General features: G+C 36.7%; 3 protein-coding genes across 3 annotated transcripts; all 3 read left to right on the top strand.

Moving 5' to 3' along the window:
• The first annotated feature begins 455 nt into the window (after positions 1-455).
• LOC137709022 (ran-binding protein M homolog) lies at positions 456-1,121 on the top strand. The gene is made up of 2 exons (XM_068448168.1): positions 456-805; positions 1,091-1,121. The coding sequence occupies exons 1-2, from the start codon at positions 456-458 to the stop codon at positions 1,119-1,121; spliced, it is 381 nt and encodes a 126-aa protein (XP_068304269.1).
• Positions 1,122-8,585: 7,464 nt separating this feature from the next.
• LOC137709021 (uncharacterized) lies at positions 8,586-9,056 on the top strand. Its single transcript, XM_068448167.1, has one exon. It carries the CDS (start codon positions 8,586-8,588, stop codon positions 9,054-9,056), a length of 471 nt encoding a protein of 156 aa, XP_068304268.1.
• A 66-nt stretch (positions 9,057-9,122) lies between these two features.
• LOC137709020 (uncharacterized) lies at positions 9,123-9,533 on the top strand. The gene is made up of 2 exons (XM_068448166.1): positions 9,123-9,420; positions 9,517-9,533. The coding sequence occupies exons 1-2, from the start codon at positions 9,123-9,125 to the stop codon at positions 9,531-9,533; spliced, it is 315 nt and encodes a 104-aa protein (XP_068304267.1).
• The last annotated feature ends 14,548 nt before the right edge of the window (positions 9,534-24,081 follow it).

Genomic DNA, 24,081 nt, shown 5'->3' with positions numbered 1-24,081 from the left:
GCAAGTGTTCAGCTACATTAAGGGCTAGTTTGGTATTGCTGTGCTTTGAAAAAAAGCTGCTGTGAGAATAAGGGGCTGTGCTGTGAGAATAAGCGGCTGTGAAATAAAGCAGCAAAGTGTTTGGTAAACTTTTTTGTAAAAGTGCTTTTGGAAAGAAAAAAAACAGTATGATAGTGTTTGGTAAACTTTTTTGTAAAACAGCTGTGACTGTGTGAAATGACCAAAAAGGGTATAATACTAGATGTGTTATTGAGGTTAAGCTCATTGTTTGTTAAAAATAAATAAATAAAGATTCTTGATTCTTTCCTTCTACGGGCAGTAACAGATCGTTCCCATATCTCTTGCTCTCCTCCCTCCTTCAGTCCCCCAAATCGACGAAAAGGGTTTAGGTTTCTTCGTTCCGCTATGATTTTCCACCAAATGGTAGTTGAATTCTAGGGTTTCAGATTCAAACAATGAGCACCGCCAACTCCAATAACAGTACCAACCACCACCACGGCGACCGAGATCTCAGCTTGTGGTTCCTCGAGCAATCGCGGCTCGCCTCTGCTCGGGGGCTGACCAACAAGGACGAGGACTCCCCCACGGAGCTCAACACCATCAATAGCTCTGGCGGCTTCATCGTCGTGTCCCCTGATAAGCTCTTCGCCAAGTACACCAGCGTCAATCTTCACGGCCACGACGTCGGCGTAGTTCAGGCTAACAAGCCAGCTTCGGTCAAGCGGCTCGTCTACTACTTCGAGATTTATGTCAAGGATGCTGGGACCAAGGGCCAGATTTCCATTGGATTTAAGGGCAGTTTTGGGTTATTCAATATTTCATTAAACCTACACTGTTCACCCGTGTGTTTTGAAAATAAGCTGTTTTTGGAAGCTGCTATTTGCAGCTTCTTGTTAGCTTCAGGTTTTGGGCTTTTTTTCACCCTAAACTTTGAAACAAAGCTGCTTTTCAAAGTTTACCAAACACCAAAAATTCTCATAGCTTTTTTTCATAGTAGCTTTTTTTTTAAGCACCTCAATCCCAAACTGCACCTAAGTGTCCTGAAAGCTTCAGCAAACATGATATTGACCGACACCCCTGTGTCTACCAGGATTCGTCGTACGTCAAAGTTGGCTATGTGAGCCTCCATGATCAGTAGGTCGTTGTGAGGATAGATGATACCTCTTTCTTCCTCAGGTTAGAAACATATTGGATCCCAGTTAGACTTTTGATACTTGCCTCCCCTGATGTCTTTCACGTGAAACATTTGGTGGCCAGGCCTCAAAGTTCATTCATTGTTTTTCATGGCCCTGTTAGAAGATTCAAATATGGGTGTGCCACCGCTTATGGAATATATCACATTCACTTGGCGTTGGTTGCGGTTATCCCTTGGAGGGTGAAGAAGGAATTGATCAATTTTTCCTTCACATGCCAAAGCTTCAATATGATCACGGAGGGTGATACATTTCTCGCCGTCATGGCCATTATACTCGTGGTAACCACAAAACATGCCTGTGTTCTTCGTGGACTTGTAATCTGGCTCCCTCAGCCTTGGCTTCGGTATTAAGTGAGCTATACTGGGGTAAATGGTCATGCATGTGGCATTCAAAGGTGTGTATGTCTCATATCTCGGGGTAGGACCCTTTTTGGCATGTGCTTGGCCCACTGCGTTGACTGCCTGGGGGTGGGCATTATCGTGGCGATACCCTTGGTTATCGCGATAGTGCCCCTTACTCTTTTTATTAAAATGAGACTAATAAGGATATAAGTCTTTCCTCTTGCCTTGAGAATGATACGTATGTTGACTTGGCGTGGTATTAGGTAGGGCAGGGGGAAGCGTCACTGCTGTTTGAAATATTGAGGTCTTCTCATTCGGTTGGATCTGGTTTCCACTCCCCATTTGTTGATAAGGGATGTCTGTAGGGAGTTTCCCTTGATATGTCTTTGCCTCGGCGAAGGCATGGTTGTAAGCCTGTGCCATCACCTCAGAGTAAGTCTTCCAAGTGTTAGCATTGATCATGTACTTGAAGAAACAGTCGCGTAGGCCTGCAGTGAAGGCTTTAAAGGCGGTATTGTCATCTGCCTCAGTGCAGCGAGAATACTCATAGCTGAAGCGGCCGGTATACTTTCGTAGTGACTCGTCTGTCTTCTGGCAAATAGTGTACAAGTCATCTGCGGAATGCAAGCAATCTGTCTCGAAGATGTGTTGAGAGACAAACAGTTTCCTCAGTTCCTTAAATGAGTCTACCGTTTTTGGTGGAAGACGGCAATGCCAATTCAGAGCTCCGCCAGAGAAGGTAGAGGGGAAGAGAATACATCGCTCTTCATCAGTGTGCATCCGGTATGCCATGGTGGACTCAAAGAGGTTAAGGTGTTCAATCGGGTTCTCCCTTCCAGTGTAGAGTTGTAAGCCAAGCTTTTGCTTTGTCTTTGCTTGAAGGGGGTGTCGAGGATCCACCTTGTAAGAGGGCCAGGCCTGGGTTGGTTCCAGTCAGCTATTTCAGCCTGACATTCGGCCTTCAACTTGTTTACTTCCTCAAGGAGTTGTAGGACAAGGGGTCTTGAGTGAAGTCAGGTACTAATGGATCTTTCTTCCGTAAGTCTCCATCTCCTCTTGGAAGTAGGAAAGCTTGAGCAAGAGCATGAGATTTTTCTTTGGACTCATTGTACTAACTTCCAGGGCGAACTTGTCGAAACGCCCTCGAGTCCCTCGTACCTTCATATTCCTCTAGGACATGTCACTCATTCCCTAGATTGGCAGTTGGCTTAGAGCATGGGAGAGGACCGAATTTTTCAGAAACCCTTGGGTCATTGACCTTCGAGCTTATGTGGATGGGGTTCTCTTGACGTTGCCTCAGGAAGTCCCAATAGTCGCGATAAACGGTTTTTGATCATTCTGCTCCTTCTGCAAGAATATGACTTCCTCCACTTCTCCTGCTTCGGGTCGAAACAGTTGGGTCTAGAGAGGTCTTATGTTAATCAACACCTTGATGAGTAACTCGCTCCCCATTAGGGATATCCATGTTGAAGGCAGGTAATCCCCCGTGTTGGGGGGCACCTAGGTGGTGGTTGACTTCCCCGGGGGCGATGAGTTCGTGTGTTTGAGTATGCTTAGCTTCATGGAGCATCCCGAAGAGCTTCTCATACTGCTCATGGAAGATCTCATTCTTTATTGCTATCTTGTTGTTCTGAGCTTCTAGCTCATCGACTTTAGCCTAAAGAGCAAACTTTTTTCGTTTCTTCTTTCGTTGCTTTGCATTAAGTGCGAGGGGGTGTCGTTCTGTGTGCTGTGGCTCCCTTCGCTCCCCATGTTGGAGAGGGGTGCCTGGTCGAAAGAAAGTGTACGAATGGTGGAAACCAGCTTGACAAAGCTGGAGAGAGTAGGAATAAGTGCAATTCCCACAGACGGCGCCAAATATTGATGCACAAAATTGGCGAGGACTTTGGTACAACAAAGAGTGTCAAGTTTGTGACTTTCGCTAGATTGCTCTGGTCACTAGTGTGGATAAGTATGTAAATGGATAGAGACAGGAAAGCAAACAACACAAGATGTACGTGGTTCACCCAGATTGGCTACGTCTACGGGGTAGAGGAGTTTTCATTAGTTGTGAAGGGTTTACATAAATACATAGGTTCAAGCTCTCTTTTAGTGAGTTCTAGTGAATAGTTTAGTACAAATGACATTAGGGATTATTGTGGGAGAATGATCCCCTTTTATAGAAAAGAGTTTCTAGCTTTGTTCTGACATTGACACGTGTCGTGTTGTGATTGGCCTATGATATCGACACGTGTTGCGTTGTGATTGGCCTCTGATATCGATACGTGTAGCGTTGTGATTGGCCTCCTGGTTGGAGGAAAAGTTTTGTGGGTCCTTGACAGTATATTGTTGACCTGTGCTCAGTAGTTTCGGGATTAGTCAAGTATGGTACAAATAGAATGTAATCAAATCTAACGGTAAAAAAAAAGATCTAATAGTCCAAATTTAAATCCAAAGGCTAAAATAATTTTAAAAAATAATTTAACTTAAAATTCAACCAAAAACTCTATAAATACCTATATATTTGTTCAATCATCCACACAAAACTCACTTTTCTCCTACAATGCTTCCAATTTTTCTTTCTACCATTTCTTCTCATCAAAATTTTTGAGATGGCAAAAGAGCATGTTAGAGATCGTAATTGGACCTTTGATGAAGATATTGCTTTATGTTTGGCATGGATTTCTATTAGCGAAGATGATGCTGTCGGCACCAATCAAAATAGAAAGGTTTTGTGGGGTAAAATCATTGATAAGTTCCATGAAAACTCCAACGTTGGTCGAAGGGAAGTTGGTGGTGTTTATGATCGGTGGAAGATTATCAACAAAGCGTGCAGTTTGTGGAAGGGAAGCTTGGAGAGAGCCATGGTTGACATTGTTGGAAATATGCCCTGAAAGTCAATCTTTGGAAGAAACCTTTCAGGACAATGAATTGATGTATATATGACTCTTATACATCGGAAGGCAAAGATACTAATTAGGACTATCTCAATGAACAAAATATGTCCTAAATAATGAATCCATGGACAATGGATTGATGGAAGAAGTAATCTAATGATGATTAGACTACAGAGACCTTCTTCTCATAACCATTATGTCCAAAAAGGTTCCTGGTCATAGGATTGTCGGAGGGATACTGACAATGCATAGACCGGTACATACTATGTCTGCTTCAAATGGAAGGATGGAAAGTCTCATCCCATTCGTGTAGTGACACTAAGACAAGTATGTAGGTGCTCATTAAGGGAATGAGTTCACTGAACACAATCGAACGAGAGTACTTGCATGGAGGTCTACTCACATGTCAAGCAAGTAACTCTGAAGGTTGGAATAATGTAAGTAATCTTTTGACCTGAGACATCATAGATGTCTAATGGTTAGGTCCTTGATCTTTGATCATGTCAAACGACATTCCATTAGAGTGTCCACGACATTGTTGGGGTTAAGGTATCTAAACATGTAGGCATGTGAATGATCAACAAGGAATCTCTGATCCTCGTTATGAGAGGAAGAATACTCTGAGATATGATTCGGGAATCTTCGGCCGAAGTCTCGAGCGTAATAAAGGAAAACGTTCCTATGCGACTCAATTGAATCATATAAGAAAACATAATCACATTAGGGGTTTGACATAGTATATCCATACCCTAGTGATGTGATTGAGAGTATTGTTTTAGAGAATGATCGAATTACATTGTAATTCCAACTGAATAGGTTCTCCGAATGAACTTCTACATTAGCTTGGGTAGCCATGATATATGTTTAGATGTCACTCATGGCTTGTGAGTTCTTCTAGATGATTAAATGTAGTCATCAAAGAAGAAGGTGAATTAAAAGTAAGTTTTAATTCACTAAGTGGATGGATTAAATATAATCAATTGGATTGGTGCCAATCACCTCACTGCCTTGCTAATTAGAACCTAAAAGATTGTTCACCAATACACTCTTGTAGTGAGTAACTAATGGATGATGGAAATAATTAATTGGATTAATTAAGTGTTGTGATTAATTTAGAAAGTCTAAAGAAATCATAAAAGCGATAAAAGATCGTTTTGGGCTTAAAGAAATGTTCGGGTTTAATTGGGCCCATTGGGCCTAAACCCATTGGGCTTTTATTCAAGCATTGGATGACTTGAAATAATAAAAGCCCAAAGCCCAAACAACACAAAGAAGGCCGGCCAAAGAGAGGGAGAGAGAAGGTCAATTGTTGACTTGTTTCTTTATGTAATAAAAGGAACTTTATAGTGAAAGTTTCATGGGGGGTTTTTTTGTGTGTTCAAAACAACAAAAGAGAAAAAAAAATAACTCTCTCTAACACTCAAAGGGCCGGCCACCATAGGGGGATTTTAGCTAATCATTTTATCACCCCTTTGGTTATTCCTTCATCCTTCTCACTACACTAGTGGGTGAGGATCTTTAGAAGTTTTCAAATTTGGAAACTTGAAGAGGACCTAGGAGCACTCATTCTCAACAAAGTGGAGGAGGCAAGGAGGGAGGCTAGGCTCAAGGAGTTCAAGGAGCAAAGAGCTTGGAGGTGGTCCATCCTTGGTCTAAGATCTAGATCAAGAGGTATAAAACTACTCCTAAACTTTGTTCTTCAATAAATTGTTTTTGATGCATCATAAATAAACCTATGAATCTTGAAGGGGATTTTCATGACTAGAGCTTTGATATTAATTGATGACATGCTTCCGTTGTTTTCGTATATAAATTTTGAATTGTATATGCATGCTAGTCAATAGAAATCCCACATAAATCTCATATTTTCCCTTCAAGTGGTATCAGAGCCAAAGGTTTATATTTGATGTGTCCTTTTGGATTTTATGCATATGGGTATTAATTTTATGTTTGACATATTAGTTCTTCATTCAAAGTATGTTTATCTTTTGTTTTTCAAATGTTGAAAAATTGTGAATCAATAGTTGAAAAAGATATGTATGCAAAAGGTGTTTTGGATGCATGAATGAAGAGTGAGTTTAGAACAAATTTTGGGGTTTTGAATCATAGGGAGGGCACGGCAAAAGGGGATTTTTTGGCTATGTGTTTGTGTTTTGTTTTGAACCTCACACACACACTTTGAAGCTAGAAAAATGTGTTCTTGAAGTTCTTGGTTATGTTCTTGGTGTTCATGGTTTTGTTTTTTGAAAATAGTTTTATTTAAGTTCATAAATTGTTTTATGGATTTGGATGATATTCTTATCATCAATATTTATTACAAAAGGTTTTTTCAATCCTAGACTTCTTTAGGATATTTTAAAACTTTTTCCCTAATTTCCTTAAAGCAAAATCAAGTGCAAGCATAATTTGAATTCTTTTTCTTCTTTATGTTGAAATAATGCAAGGTGGGTGAGACCTACCCACCTCCCCCTTCATTTGGCCGGCCAACTCAAGTGGTTTTCCCACTTGAGGGTCCTTTTGTAATCATGAAAAGTTTGGTATTACTTTTAGTATTTATGGTTTGACCCCTAACTTTTTATATTTGCATTTAGACCCCTACTATTTAAAAATTGAAATGTTTGATTTTAATTTTTTTTAATGTTTAAACTCATCATTTAATTATGCCCATATGCACTAAATCTAATTGATTATGTTGCATTCCATTTAATTATTTAATGTGATTAAGTAGTTAGAAAATGGGTGACTATGGACTTATGCCTTAAACGATAATTGAGCTATGAGAAAAAGGCGCTAAACTCAAATTGTTTGAACCTTGGGAATGTGTTTTAATTTCTATTTCAATTGGACCTTATCATGTTTGACATTAATCTATCTCTCCCTCTTAGTATGTGTAATTTGTAGGAATTTGTACAAATCGGTTTGTAATTCTTATTACTTCTTAATCTCTTTTAGTTAGTTGATTCCCTCTAGTACTAGACTAGAGTTTCTTTAACTATTGGTAAGGAGACATATTTAAAAGAGGGTTTTGACATGAGATAAAAAGATTAAATGGGTCCAACGCCCTAATTAGCAATGAATCATTGCCTTTCATTTCTAATGGCTCAATCAAAAATGTTTTAATTGAATTGAAAGCACGTAATTAAATTGACACAACCTCCCCGAGATCTTATTCAACAATGTTGGCTCGTTGTTGAATTAACCAATAAGTCCATGGTCATCCAAGAGCCTAAGATGACTATAAAGTCCAATTTCAAGGGAATACAAAAACCGTAGTAGTAGTAGTTACTTCCAATATTTGAAAAATTCGTTTTTGATATTGATTTGTTTTTTTTTTTTCTCAAAACAAATAGTGGGAGTATCATACGCTACTAAACTATAATGAATACAATTAGTAGTTATATGTATCTCCAATATTTTGAAAAATGTTTTGATATTGATTTGTTTTATGAAAACGAATAGTGGGGATATTGTATGCTACTAATTTCATTAAACTTTGGACTAGTAGTTATAATAGGACACAATTTATTTGAATGTGTTTAAATAAATAAAATTGATGAGACCTTAAAATCCCTCAATCAAATACAATATTAAGTTGAAAGCGTAAGAGTGCTTTGAACACTTTTTCGTGGCCTTCCACCATGGTAGGCTCCAATCGTTTATGACTTGTACACCGCCTTCACCCTATCATGGGGGAGTGCAAAGTGCATGCTTATACTCAGGAGGAATCTATTTAAAGACATTTGATGTGGTGAAAATAGGCAACGAGTGTAACCAACATCGTATCATCGTGAGGTTATACTTGGACCCCTATCTAAACCGGCATGGTGGGTAAGAACTTAACTAAGAAGAAATGGTGCCAACATCGTATCATCGTGAGGCATTATTCTCTAGAGGCCAATAAGATAGGTAATCACAAGAGGTTGTTGTGAATGGGTAAGTATACCCTCTCATTATTATTTTTGCTAGCCGACATCGTATCATCGTGAGGTGGGCTTGGTAATAGTGAGCCTCCTATAACCTGCTAGGAGCTTTCTTTGAAATCTCCCGGATTCCATCTTGAGGGATATGGAATTTGCCAAAAATGGTGGGTGGAGTCATTCGGTTCAAAGACCCGAATCGTGTGACTTAATCAACAATCAAACTAATTTATTTTATTGTTTATGTATTTAGATATGGTTGGAAGCACACTCGCGAAAATACTCGACAAACATTGCCTAGAGGGGCACAATTTCCCATCATGGTATCGTAATGTCAAGATTCTCCTAACATTGGAGAAGATTGTTTACGTACTAAACAAAGCTCCACCTTACATACCCCTTGGCCCTTCGGCCACTGAGGATGAACGTGCTAAGTTTGACAAGCACATTGAGGATGACACACAAGCCAAGTGCTATCTGTTGGCTTCCATGAATGAGGAGCTACAGAGACAGCACGAGGGCATGGACAGTGCATTTTCCATAATACTCCATCTTACGGAGTTATATGGTGAAGGGACGCGCAACCGTCGCTTTAGCACTGTCTGTGAACTTGTGAAGACCAAGATGGTCAAGGGGGCTCCAGTGCATCTACATGCACTGAAGATGATAGGATTCATTGAACAACTGGAAAACCTAGGCACTCCACTTGACGGGGAATTGGCCTAGGACTTTATATTGGCTTCTCTTTCTGATTCATTCTCACAGTTCGTAATGAACTACAATATGAATAAAATGGATAGTACTCTCTCTGAGTTACTAAACATGTTAGTAACTGCTGAGAAAACTATGATGAAAGAGAATGTTGTAGGGACTTCTGCAGTAGCCTACAACAAGCCATCCTCTTCCAAGTCTAAGCCGCAAGGCAAAGGCAAAGGGAAGGAGAAGAAGTCACCCACTCTTAAGCCGAAAGGAGGAGTGAAGAAAAAGAAGGCAATGGAGCCCAAGGGGGCTTGCCACCACTGTGGAAAGGAGGGGCATTGGAAGAGGAATTGCAGGTTATACCTTGCAACTCTTAAGGACAAGCCACAAGGTATGGTTTATGTTCTTATCTTCAATTCTAATTGTTGGATCTTCTAAATATTTATATTTGATATAAAATGCTAATCACTTGTATAATTGTATATAGGTGGAGGAGCTAAGTAGAAGAGGAACAAGCAAAGAAAAGAGTGGAGAAGGGTTCGGTCACCATGTTTTTTGCTTACTACTTGGGAAGTTTGTTTAGGCATTTAAAGATTGTCTTTAAACTTTCTTATTGTGTTAAGAACTTATTATGTGGCTTCATATGATGGAACACCACTATTAATGCCTAAATGTTTGAAGGTACTTAAATAAGTCTCTAAATGTTTAGAGATAATTCCTTTTAAGTTAAACATTGTGAATGTTTGTGTTATCATATTAATGTAATGTGATGAATGCCTTCTAATAAATAAAATATTTCCTTAAAGTAATGTTATGAATTGAATATTGTCTTGTTGTATCCTAGTTGAGATACATGATTATAATGATATTAGAAATAAGAAAAACGTTTCTTATATGGTTATCACTTAAACCACAATAATCAAGATCACTCTTGATTCAATTAGTAGTTTTGAACAATTAATTGGACATTCTTAAAATTGTTTTAAAATGTCAAGTGTGTTAGTGATTAAACCAAGAATGAAGTGTCTAAATCAATAAAATGTTTAAAGATTTTAGTCACTTAATAACAAGACATCAACTTAGTGAAGAGTGAAACAAATGAGCTTGAAAGGTTTTAAAGCTACTACACAATGTCCTCAACCCGTATACTCCACGTTTATACATTTTTTTTTTGAATGTATGAAATGATTTCTCATTAAAGTCATAAGAAATAGTGGGAGGTGAGAAATTGGATATAAACTTGAATATGATTGGTTTATAGTTGTCTAAATAATAATAGTACTTGACTATTATTGAGAGTTTATAATTTTAATTGTTAAAAGACTCAAGCTCTACAAAACGTTAATATTCTATGTTGTGTAACATTCTAAAGAATAGTCTTTGAATGTAGGTTTCGTCAACCTAGCATAAAATGGTTATATGTTGGGAGTTGTCCATCATTCTCTTATATGAGAACAAGCTAAATAACAAAGCATATGGACAAGTTGATGAAACAAAAGGGAATAGTTTCAAAATGAGTCACAACATATAGTTTAACAACAAGACAATCCGAATTCGTCACCTTATGTAACTATAACGCTCTATGTAGTTTTGATAAAGAATTATATCAACCACCTAGAAGGAATGGTTGAGTTTCTATATCCTTAGTAGAAGCCATGCTTTCACTAAAGACTTGGATAATTCTTATATGACTACATTAAAGTCTTAGTATGACTAAAACTTGAAGTATGGTGTATGACACCATTTAAATGATTCATTTAAATAACTTGTGTTAGCTAGCGTTGTTGATAGTCTCAAAATTGTTGAGACATCATTAATAAGCTAATGGATCTCAATGATTGTCAATAGATCCAAAACAAGTTAGTGGGAGCAATATGCATTCAAATCAAGAAAATTTAAGTGTTAAGTTTTTGAATGAATGCTAAGTTACAACAAGCCCAATGGGAGTGATGTCATAATTTGAGCAACAAGATATGAATAAAGTCTATTTGATAGACTTGATCAAACCTAGATGTTACTCGAAAAATGACAAGACATGACACAGTTAATTTTAAGTATAGACTTGAAATTGGACTTATTGATATAACAAAGGCTATCTCAAGGAAGTTATATGGGGAAATTAAATCTCAAATGTTGAAGATTTAAGAAAGCATTTTACTATATGATAGAAAATCACTTTCATAACCCTTATAATAAATGTGTCATAAAATCACAAAAGGAACACATGTATGGACTTGTGAGTAAATATCAAAAGGTGAAAAACCACATGGGTTGTCACTTTAAGATATTACTATATCCCAGGATCAGAACCATAGCAACTGAAAGAGTATTATTGCCTTTAAGAAAGGAACATCAGAGTGGGACTCTAGAAGCGTGCATTCACTTAGGTTATGAACCAAAGTGAAAATAATCCATTTTAAACAAATGGAACTTCATAATGAATGAAGTACTAATCGTATGAATATATATTGATAGTATTGTACTACAATGGTCTCAAGGATTGGAGCAAAGTTTGTATAAAGTATACAAACGAAATATATGTTGATATATTGTTTTAGAAACTGCTTCAAAAGGTGTTTTGAATGAAAGGGGTTCTTTTAGAACCAATGATTGAATCCAAACCATAAGGTCATTAGTAGGATACTACGACGTAATGGGGCGATAGCTCAAGCCATGGAATCAAGGTCTCATCAAAGTATTCGAACACAAGAAAGAGACATCATCAAAATGTTTTAGAAACATTTGATAAGTAAATCCCTTTTAAATTAAAAGGTGATTAAATACATAACCAAGTTAACCTACGAGCATAAGCTCACTCAACTAGCATGTATAAGTTACACTAGTGATTGACTTTAGTGCAAGTGGGAGATTGTTGGAAATATGCCCTGAAAGTCAATCTTTGGAAGAAACCTTTCAGGACAATGAATTGATGTATATATGACTCTTATACATCGGAAGGCAAAGATACTAATTAGGACTATCTCAATGAACAAAATATGTCCTAAATAATGAATCCATGGACAATGGATTGATGGAAGAAGTAATCTAATGATGATTAGACTACAGAGACCTTCTTCTCATAACCATTATGTCCAAAAAGGTTCCTGGTCATAGGATTGTCGGAGGGATACTGACAATGCATAGACCGGTACATACTATGTCTGCTTCAAATGGAAGGATGGAAAGTCTCATCCCATTCGTGTAGTGACACTAAGACAAGTATGTAGGTGCTCATTAAGGGAATGAGTTCACTGAACACAATCGAACGAGAGTACTTGCATGGAGGTCTACTCACATGTCAAGCAAGTAACTCTGAAGGTTGGAATAATGTAAGTAATCCTTTGACCTGAGACATCATAGATGTCTAATGGTTGGGTCATTGATCTTTGATCATGTCAAACGACATTCCATTGGAGTGTCCACGACATTGTTGGGGTTAAGGTATCTAAACATGTAGGCATGTGAATGATCAACAAGGAATCTCTGATCCTCGTTATGAGAGGAAGAATACTCTGAGATATGATTCGGGAATCTTCGGCCGAAGTCTCGAGCGTAATAAAGGAAAACGTTCCTATGCGACTCAATTGAATCATATAAGAAAGCATAATCACATTAGGGGTTTGACATAGTATATCCATACCCTAGTGATGTGATTGAGAGTATTGTTTTAGAGAAGGATCGAATTACATTGTAATTCCAACTGAATAGGTTCTCCGAATGAACTTCTACATTAGCTTGGGTAGCCATGATATATGTTTAGATGTCACTCATGGCTTGTGAGTTCTTCTAGATGATTAAATGTAGTCATCAAAGAAGAAGGTGATTTAAAAGTAAGTTTTAATTCACTAAGTGGATGGATTAAATATAATCAATTGGATTGGTGCCAATCACCTCACTGCCTTGCTAATTAGAACCTAAAAGATTGTTCACCAATACACTCTTGTAGTGAGTAACTAATGGATGATGGAAATAATTAATTGGATTAATTAAGTGTTGTGATTAATTTAGAAAGTCTAAAGAAATCATAAAAGCGATAAAAGATCGTTTTGGGCTTAAAGAAATGTTCGGGTTTAATTGGGCCCATTGGGCCTAAACCCATTGGGCTTTTATTCAAGCATTGGATGACTTGAAATAATAAAAGCCCAAAGCCCAAACAACACAAAGAAGGCCGGCCAAAGAGAGGGAGAGAGAAGGTCAATTGTTGACTTGTTTCTTTATGTAATAAAAGGAACTTTATAGTGAAAGTTTCATGGGGGGTTTTTTGTGTGTTCAAAACAACAAAAGAGAAAAGAAAATAACTCTCTCTAACACTCAAAGGGCCGGCCACCATAGAGGGATTTTAGCTAATCATTTTATCACCCCTTTGGTTATTCCTTCATCCTTGTCACTACACTAGTGGGTGAGGATCTTTAGAGGTTTTCAATTTTGGAAACTTGAAGACGACCTAGGAGCACTCATTCTCAACAAAGTGGAGGAGGCAAGGAGGGAGGCCAGGCTCAAGGAGTTCAAGGAGCAAAGAGCTTGGAGGTGGTCCATCCTTGGTCTAAGATCTAGATCAAGAGGTATAAAACTACTCCTAAACTTTGTTCTTCAATAAATTGTTTTTGATGCATCATAAATAAACCTATGAATCTTGAAGGGGATTTTCATGACTAGATCTTTGATATTAATTGATGACATGCTTCCGTTGTTTTCGTATATAAATTTTGAATTGTATATGCATGCTAGTCAATAGAAATCCCACATAAATCTCATATTTTCCCTTCAGACATGCCTAGTGGAAGGGGCGCCTAAGAAATTGTGAGTTTCTTTGTTGATATTTAGGTTGTCCTGTACATAATAGTAATTTGCAACTAATTGTTTTTATGTATTTGTTGCATAGAGTGACAAAGCAATGACAATTTACAAGACAAGAACTACACCAAAAAAATCAAGCTTTTAAGTTGCATCATGCTTGGAACATCCTCAAGGATTGTCCGAGGTGGGGAACCGATGCGAATCAACAATGTGGAAGATTATTTCATAATGAAGCCCCACCCCCAAATGATGTCAATGAATGTGTGAATTTTTCCGACAATGAAGGTGTCGATCAAATGAGCCTAACTTCTTCTTTTCCAAGGCCTCTGGGTAGAGATAAGCAAAAGGAAGCAAAGAGAAAAGAGAAGTCCCAAGATCCGATACGTGCACAATTTGCTAGCGAAATGGCAAGAATGAACGAAAACCAGTGCTGCCAGCAAGAAGAATCGGCCCAAATGTTTTTGGCCATGAAGGAAGAAGGGGATAGGGAGCAAGAAAGGTACGAAACTAATTTGATAATGGAGGACCTCGACAAATACACTTCAGAGAGGAAGAAATACTTACATGGTAAGTGATAGGAGCATATTCATGCGACTTAAATGGCTTGTTCTCGTGCATTTACGTTATGTTTCTTTAGTTATTTTAGTACTTTAAGCTATTTTCGTGTGTTTGTAGGTCCAAAGGGCTAAAGGAGCAAAAAAATGCATTTTGGAGACTTTTGGAGCACTTTTGGGCTAAGGATGGATAGCTTATGCTTGGAGCCAAAGTGTTGGACGAAATTGAAGACCTAATTGAAGACCAAAGTGTTGGAACCTTGTTCCCTTTAGTTTTAGGACATTTAAACCTTTCCTAATCCCAATCATGCCATGGATTCACACCATTCTCTCCCAAAACCGTGCATCTCCACAATCCCATTCATCAACACATGCATTCACCCTTTAAACCATTAAATCCACATGCTTTCCTATTCAAATAAATCAGCCATTCCACATGCATATTCAACCTAGCTGTCATTGCACATGCATTCACTCTTTAATTCACATGCATTTACTCTTTAATTCACATGCAAAACACCTTCATTCCATCTCCCATTTCAGATTGCATTCCATAATCATTCACTCACCTTTAATCCACATGCATCTTCCATAAATCAAATCAGCCACATTCACCACCAGAAATCATCCTTGCCATGAGTTCCCATCAAATTTCCATCATATTCACATGCATTCCATCCTTTAAAACATTGCACATGCACTCCCTTTAATTAATTAAGTCACATGCACTCCTATCCATTTCATCATTGCAGCCAACACATGCTTTCACATGCATTTTCAGATTGTCCCCTTGCACATGCAGCCACATATTCATTGCACATGCAATTCCAACCCACATGCATCCTTTAATCATTCAAACATGCAGCCACATTCCCTCCTAGCTGTCATGTTCCCCCCATTTCACCTATAAATAAGCATCCATTGCATTCATTCTCATGGATATCCTTCCACATTTCAGAATGTAGACATCAAAACTCCCTTGTGCCGTGCCCTCCCTTACAATCCAAACACCATCCTTCCATTTTCACCACTCCCCAAACCATTCACACCATCAAACTATCCTTAGACCTTGTGCTACAACGAAGAGGAAGATAAGAGTGCCTAAACGTTCATACAATTCAAGTTTGAGTTGTTGGAATGTTTAGGTGTTTCTTTGATTTCTATGTTTAATTTCAATACTCTTTGTTTTGTACGAATGAGGCATGGAAGAGAAGAGGGCCTAAACGTTCATACAATTCAAGTTTGAGTTGTTGGAATGTTTAGGTGTTTCTTTGATTCTCTTTGTTTTGTACCATGAGGAACTAAACCCCCCTTGGCTAGGGGGAATTCGAAATATATGTTTATGCTTGCATTTTGATTTGATTACTTCTAATTGCGTTTCATAAGTTGTGGATTCAATTCGTTTAACTGTTTGATTGATAACTTATTTATGTATGTTTATTGAGAGTGCACACTTAATTTTCATGCATGAATATGACGCTAGAATATAAGTGAGTTTCACCTAATAGTTACGAACTTATATTCACAAGTAGTGGAGGTTGCTTATAAACAATCGCGTTAAACGAATTCTTGGCATAAGTTTCATGCGTATTCCATAGTAACGAATGCCTCGTCAACACTTATAATTTTCATAGAGCGTAATGATTCTTGCTTGTATCTCTATTATGCAATCATGTAGGGGACTTGTGGGGAATGTTTTGGGTTGTCGTATGCAATCATCCAATTCAATAACGTTAGGAAGATTTGAAGGTTAATTTAAGCGGACCTAATTAACTTGGAGCGTTGAGAATTAATGATTTGTTGAAATGCAATTGGAAATCGTTTTATTATGCAAGTATAACATATGTGGAGATGAACCCCGTAGCTAACTTTCCATCAATTTGTTCTTTCTTTTCTTGTTTCTGTTTTCATGTTTAATTTAACTTGTTGTTCAATTATGTTAAACATGTGGAACTAATTTCTTTTTAGTTAGAGGTGAATTTGAAGCCATTTACATATGTTGGTTATGATTTGATTTACTCCAGTTATGAATTCATGAACTTTAGATGTGGTTTACTTTTCTGTTTTGATTAAGAACTTGTTTATGTATGTGGGTTGAGGGTCGACACTTAATTTGCATGTCTAAACTTGATGCTAGGATATAAGGGAATTTCACCTAATCGTTATGAACTTATATTCATGAGTAGTAAAGATCGCTAGTCACGATTGTGTTTAGTAAACCCTAGGCTGGATTAACATGCGTATTCCATAGTTATGAATGCCTAGTCGATGTTCATGATTTCCGTTGAACTTAATGATCTTTGTTGAATGTCTCTATCATGCGTATTCCATGGTTAGGGACTTTGATTAAGGAATAATTTGGTTGTAATGCGTATTCCATTCAATCCAATGAATCTAGGGAAATCTGAAGGTTAGTTTAAGCGAACCTAATTAACTTGGAGCATTGTCATTCATCGTTTGTTGAAGTCATAACTGGGAGTCAAATTATATGCTTATGTTCATGTGTGGATAAGGAACCCTCTAACTAGTTTTTCATCATTCTATTCCATCAATTTCGTTTGTAGAATCTGTTTTAATTCCAAGTTTCTGTTTTAGTTTTAAATTCGTCAAAACCAATCCCCCATTTATTTTAAAGTGTTAGATTAGTTAGAATTACATTTAGTTTGTGTTTTTAAGAGTTTTGATTAAATTTATTTCCCAATTTCGTCCATATTCACCAAAGTGCTCAAAACTGCCCAGAAAGTGTTTTTAAGGCAGTTTTGAGTGTTTTGGGTGATGTTTGAGTCTTTTGGTTTGTTTTAGTGTTTTAAGCGTTTAGCTTCGCATTCTTTGAGTTTAGTTTAGTGTTTTAAACTTTATTTTACGTTTTTGAGTCAGTTTCCAAGTGATTTGCAATCCCTCCTAATCCCCGGTCCAGAACGATCCCTACTTATACTTATACTACAATTGACAAAAAAAAGAGGGTTTAATTTGTGTGCGTATAAATCACGCATCAGTAAGCAAAAGGAAATTTTACGAAGGAATTCCACAAGGAGTATATTTCAAGATGATGAATCATCTCAAGACTATCACCCAAGTCCGTCACCAAGTCAAGATGGTGGATATCATTATTAAGTTTATGTAGTCTATGAGTTTTCGATTGTATTAAGTTTATGTGGTTTATTAATTGTCTTTTTTTTTCTTTTTTTTTTTTTAAATTTTTTTTTTAAGTTTATGTGGTTTATCATGATTTTCATGTATTGATTTAGTGATTTTTCAAAATTTATCGGAATTTAAATATTTTTAGGTTAAATTGTTCATAAAATTAATTTAGGATAGTCTACAAATTTTATTTTTTATTTTTTATTTTTTTTATTTTTAAAAGAGTTAATTTAAAAAAAAAATAGCCTTAATTCATTCTTTGATAATCTGGGGCTAAAATTTTAGGCCAGAAGGGTTGGAGTAGAAAATGTGTTTCTAGGCTAAATATTTTTAGGTTTTAGGTCACCATTGGAGATGGTCTAATGTAAATAATATTGTTTGTTTAAAAAAAAAACAAAAAAAAAGGTTATTGGCACTCCAAAAATCTCATTTTACACTTCTCACAAGTGTATTTTTCTTTTTATATATATAAAGTTTGGAGTATAGAATGAGAAATCTGGAGTGCCAATAACAATTCCCAAAAAAAAATATGAACTACATAATGGTACTACAGTTAAATAAAACCTAAACCTAAAATTTTGAAAGGGAACTTTAATGAAAAGCTCTTGGTATTGTTCACTTTAACGAAAAACCACATTTTTACACAAAAAAGTCAATCATAATACTATTCACTTTATCCTTTATTTTGTCTTTATCGTTAAAACTCAAAGTTTTCAAACTTATATAGAATAATAATACAATAACACATATCTAATTTACAATATATACATTATGGCTATTGTGTTTTATAGCAAGTTTTTTTTAGTAGTTTAACTTTAAAATCATCAAATAATTTTGTTCATAATGTATTGTAAACCCGTTAAGAATCCGATAATAACAAGTTCTTATCAGATTACCTAATAACGACCCAATTAGTTATCGTGTTAACCCAAAACCTATTACTTTCGTGTCCTTTTTGTGTTGTGTTAACGGATTGTGTAAGAAATTATCAAATCTAGTAAAGGGCCACTTGCCCCTTGTCGCAAAGGCTTGATGTTGTTATAATTGCTGCCTTAACAAATCTGAGTGCACTATTTATATGTTGTTTTTGTAGCAGGTACAATTTGTTACACTAATTTTTGTGAAATTTAGAATTGTATGAGGGTTTAAGCAAACGCACACAACGTCAAACAGTGACTATCTGAAATAAGTAATGACTGTTTACATATTAAGGATAGTAAAGAGTGAGTATTTAGGCGCCAATATTTTCGGTTTTATTTGGCTACTCCCAACTCCCAAATGAATGATTTGAAATAAGAAACAATATTTGTTTTTTGGGGCAAGTGACTATTTATTATAGTAGTGGAAATATGTTATGCCTTGACATGATAGTATGGATTCAAACTCTATGAGTAACTAATCTAATATTTAACTTGCTAACGCTATTGTTTGACTCAAAAAAAAAAAAAACATTTTTTTAAACAAACGATATTATTTATATTAAGGGGGATAGAGGTGGACTTGGTCTCAAATGTAATTTAAATTCGCTTTTGGCGATAATGGAACTTAAAACCTTTTAGTTACAAGTGAAAAAGAATATCACTAGACCATAATACTAAATAACATCATAATACCAGTTTAACAAAAAATATCCACTCATTTTACCAAAAATAAATTATTCACTCATTCACTTTCTTTTCATTTTTTGGGATATGTATTACGATCCATATCAGCCTTATGAATTTTGGGCTGACCCTAGACCTGGCACGATATAGTTTGAGTTCGCATCAATTTTGCTTTAAATTTGGCTCCTAGTTTTAAGCTTTGTAATTCATTTATTTATTTTTTCCATTTCTATTAATTAATCATGCCTTTAGTATGTTGGTCTCAAACTCATTTAGTCATTTGTCATTTCATGGACGCAAATTCCTTTACGCTAGTGTCTTGATTTTAAGACTAATTAAAGTCTTGATTTTAAATTCTAAAGTCTCTTATCGCCAACTGTTGCGTTATGGAATTTTCAATGTTTCCACGGGCGGGGGGCGGCTTCCAGAAAATATATACAACTTCTATTGCAATATGACATTATCAAATTAATGTTATTATCAAATTGTTAATATTTATAATTATACATGCTGTGTTATTCGATCTCATGATTGATCATCCTACGTAATGATTAACGGTTGGTGATGAGAACAACATAATCAGCATTATTTCCGACTGTACCCTAGATATTTCTTCATGCCTGTGAACTCGAATGGCAACACAAAATATTAAAAAAAAAAAAAAAAAAACTAATGCTATCTACATACCTATTTTTATTTCTCACATGTATCTCTCAATTTTCGGTCCTTAGATTAATGAATGGAGAGATCAGTGCCAAAAATTTCTTGAAATATCCCTCGACCGTATTTCTGAGAAAAGAAAAGTTTAAATATCGTAACCTCGTTTCAACTAATACTGAGGTCTTTTGTGATAAAACTCCACATTTGACGGATTGTACAAGTGATAATTACCAAGTTAGGGACAATATCCATGTTGTTGGAAGTGAGTCTTTGGCCGTCTCTCTGATAATTCGACATGTTATTAGAATCAGGAAGCGGACCTGTACTACCACGTGATCGATGAGTTCTCTTGGCCGATCATATCTCTATGAAAAGAAGAGTTTAAATACTTAAAACAGACGGTGTCATATGGTCAAAAGAAAATGAAAAAGCAAAAAAAAAAAAAAATGCTGGAAAAAGAAACAAGAAACAAATCTTCCTGGGCTACGATCTAGAAGCAATGGTTTGTTTATTTTTCTTTTCTTTGTTCAGTCGCTGAATAATTGTATGTTTGGAAGTGTCCCTACCAACTCTTACATTTATATTCCGACACAAATTAATAACACATAGACCGACACGCAAACGTGTAAGCTGATGGAACCATCATGGACATTGATTATGTGGAATTCTTGACGCCCCTTAAAGTTGACCTTCTAGTGGAGCACAAGTACATTTGGATCATTCCATTTATTTTTGTGCAACAATAATACACTAATAATGTCTATGTCACTCTTGTTTGTTGTGGCTTTGTGTTAAATGCTAACTCGTTAGATTAACATGTTACACGAGTTGTTTTGTGTCATTAGTTACTCACGAGGATTGTCGAAATGAGTTTGACACAACTTGATAGAGAGAGATATGTGAGATTATATAAACAATTTATCTTAACAAGTATCCATTGATGACACTAAACCAACTCGTTAGTTAATAAGTTGACCCACTGCAACTAAACTCGATAAGATTTAACCCAAAAACTAAATTTTTGTACCGCTTCGTGTCGTATATTATAAAGTCCTAAATGACATTAAATCTTCACTTTATTAGAATAAGTGACAAGTTCAAATCTCATAAAACAATGATAGTTAGAATGAATATGTTGTAAACAAGGGCAACTCAAACATTGTTATTTTATGCGTTCACAATGTTAATAAGAGACCTATTCTAATTTTAATGAGTGCCGACTTCAGCACGACAAGACTAAATACTAGTCAAAACTATTATTCAAATCATTCCACCTTTTAATGTAACCATGACTTTTGACATGAGTTTCCCAACTATTATAACTCATTGTGCTGCACGTGAAAACCACCCATATATCATAGGTCAAGTAAAAGGTGGAACATATATACGTAGACGCTTAAACAACACTCTCATCGCTGATTTGTTCAATCTTCAGAGAAAAAATTTAAATACCATGAAAATGTCCGAAATACCAACAATACTCACCGCCTCCTTCATGGAGGACGCTAAGACCTAAGAAAAGGGTAGTGATTCTCCCAACTTGGTAAAGGGTAGTATAGTCGGGGGATATTCAAGTCTACTCGAGTATAGGCAAGATTTGACATTTATAAAGTTAGGGTTAAATTTTGAGAATTTATCGTTTATAGCAGGATTTGACTTTTAAATTTATAATTGTCAGTTTTTAATAAAAATAGCAAAAATTCACATCAAAAGACCAAAGTACCCTCCAAATCAAATAACAAACAAAACACCAAATAGATGCACTTTATGATCTTTGTGTAAAAGTTGTGAGAATGAATGCCCATATGATTTAGCTAAAGATGAAAAGTGAGGAACACTTAACAATAGTAGCATTGTTGTTGTTGTATGATGTTTTTCAAAACGTACTCATTTTATTTTTATGATTCTTCACGGATGTGGCTCTATATAAGGAGCATTTCATGTATGATCACAACACACTATAAAGAAAAGAGTGAAAGCAATAATACCAAATATTCATTTCTTCCTCTCTTTACCTGCAATACTTTCGTCTTGTAGTTATGAAAATAAATCGTGTGATATATTGCACCTGCTTTGCTCCTGTCTCTAGCAAAGGTTATCTCTCTCACTTTTGCCTATTTATAGCATGTTATCAACATGACTCTCCAACCCTAACCAGCTCTTATTTCCCTTCGCCAAAAAATGCTTCCTCCAAGGATCTTACTGTTTTTTACCCTCCTCTGCCTCACATGCTTGATGCACCCTCACCAAGAACTACTAGCATCATGCCTTCTCCTAGTTCTCAATATAACAATTACTTATATTTTTTATTTCTTGTTTGGTGTAGCTCCTGATTACTAACCCAATGTTTATTTATGTTAATTTTATTGCAATTTTAGATGGTGTGGTACAATCACCCATCTTGAACTGCAAATTTAATTTTATTGCAATTTTAGGTGGTGTCGTATAATCGTTCATCCTGCACTGCATATTTGAATTTTCTTGCTACCTGAGTGGTGCGGTATAATCACATATCCTACGCTATATTATTTCAATGAAAGTGGTGCGGTACAATCGACTTCCTCATTAGTTTTCTTTCTTCGTGGTAGTAGTACTAACACTGATAGCAATGCTTGTGTATGGAGTATTACTAACTACCTAATAATTTTTTTAATTAATGCCTAATTATGTAAATCTCGAGCCTGAAGTTTCAAGTGCTTATCATTTTGGCTTGAAGATCAAAATGAAAAATTTGTAAGAACTAGGAATTCTAACACTACATTCCTCCAAAATACATATTATTGCAAATTCTTACACATCTTATTTTTCTTTCATAAAAAGAAAATGGCGAACTTGGCAGAGCTTGATTTTGTTGCCCTTCATATTAGTGGAAAAAACTACCTTACTTGGGTAGTGGATGGTAGGATCCATTTGGAGGCAGGAAATGTGACATCCCGTCCCGGGATTATTAAACGCACGTGTGAAATTACCTTTTTGCCCTTAGTTCGTTTTTTTGTCACGTTGTGGGTTGTTTTGTGTGGTGTGGCATGTGTTGGACCACACACACACACACTCACACACACAGTCACTCTTCCCCTCCCTCTGTCTCTCTCCCCCGTGTCTCTCTCTCCCTTCTTTCTTCTTCTTCCTTCTGTGAGTGTACGGACACACACCAAGGACCTTCAAACCATCACAGATCGAGGAAACCAAGGACACCATTCAACTCGTGAGGTCGAGGCGAGCTCAGACATACCAATTTCAGGTGAGAAATACTTAGTTTTCACGTCGTTTCAACAATGGCCGATTTGAGCACTGTTCATGCAAAGTTTATACATTGAGTTTTTGGGATTTCTGAGCTCGTAGGTGTCTTAGTGAGGTCCTAAGGAGCGTCGGAGTAGCTCGTTGGACAAAATTGGACGTCGGGAAAGCTTGGTTCGAAGTTGGCCGAGTTTGAGTTTTGAGACAGGTATGATCGCGTAACTTTTAGCCTTTAAAAGTGGTCCAACGTGATTCTACTAGTTTAGGGCTTTCTTTTGGTCCAAGAATCATAGAAATTGGTTAAGAAACGAAGGAGAATAGTGAGTTTAAAGTTTTCCCCAGTTTCCGGCGACCGGAGTCCGGCGAGGGTAGGCCGGAGAAGAAAGGGGAATATTCCGTTAGGTTTAACGGAATATTCCTAACGGCAGTGACGGCATCCGGTTAGATTTGACGGAATATTCCGTCAGTTTAACGGAATATTCCTGACGGCGTCTGTTGACACCGTCAGTGTGCCTGGCACGTGGCCGCGCGTGGGGGGCGCGTAGGTCCGTGCCTGTGCTGGCGCGTGGGGGCGCGTGCGGGGTCCAAAAATTATTTTAAAAATATGGTTGTGATCCTGAGGTTGTGTAGAGCACGTTGGTATATTCATTTGTCCATTTTGAGAAATGTATGAGAAGTTATTACGAGAAACGGGTTATGTGCTTTAAAGTTAACGTTTTTATAGTTGTTTCGCATCTAGGTGACACGTACCCAGAGGACGAGCGTGCACACGCGAGACAGGGGGGCTACGACCCTTCTACATACCAGTGAGTGGGCTTTTGTTTTCCGTATATACCTATATACATTTATATTCCCAGAAATTGATTAAAAAGGGTTATTTACATTATGCCATGCACTTTATTATTATCGTTTATGCATCATTGCATGCATTATTTGTGACATACATATGCATATGTCATATATATTTATATGTGGGTGATGTGGAGGCATGGGTAAGTGCCAGGTAAGCGTTAATTAACGATTGCATTAAATAGTGGTTAGAGATGCTTAGAGAGCTCA

The sequence above is a fragment of the Pyrus communis genome, chromosome 11 (assembly GCF_963583255.1).
Source record: "Pyrus communis chromosome 11, drPyrComm1.1, whole genome shotgun sequence".
Taxonomy (NCBI): domain Eukaryota; kingdom Viridiplantae; phylum Streptophyta; class Magnoliopsida; order Rosales; family Rosaceae; genus Pyrus; species Pyrus communis.
Note: the sequence above shows the minus strand (reverse complement) of the source record. Positions and strands in the feature narration are given on the sequence as shown.

Bases quoted from the DNA above. Each gene is read 5' to 3' on its own strand.
- LOC137709022 (XM_068448168.1), top strand. From the start codon at position 456: ATGAGCACCGCCAACTCCAATAACAGTACCAACCACCACCACGGCGAC. The intron at 806-1,090 runs GTTATTCAATAT...TGTGTCTACCAG, and splicing joins GGATTTAAGGGCAGTTTTGG to GATTCGTCGTACGTCAAAGT.
- LOC137709021 (XM_068448167.1), top strand. From the start codon at position 8,586: ATGGTTGGAAGCACACTCGCGAAAATACTCGACAAACATTGCCTAGAG.
- LOC137709020 (XM_068448166.1), top strand. From the start codon at position 9,123: ATGGATAGTACTCTCTCTGAGTTACTAAACATGTTAGTAACTGCTGAG.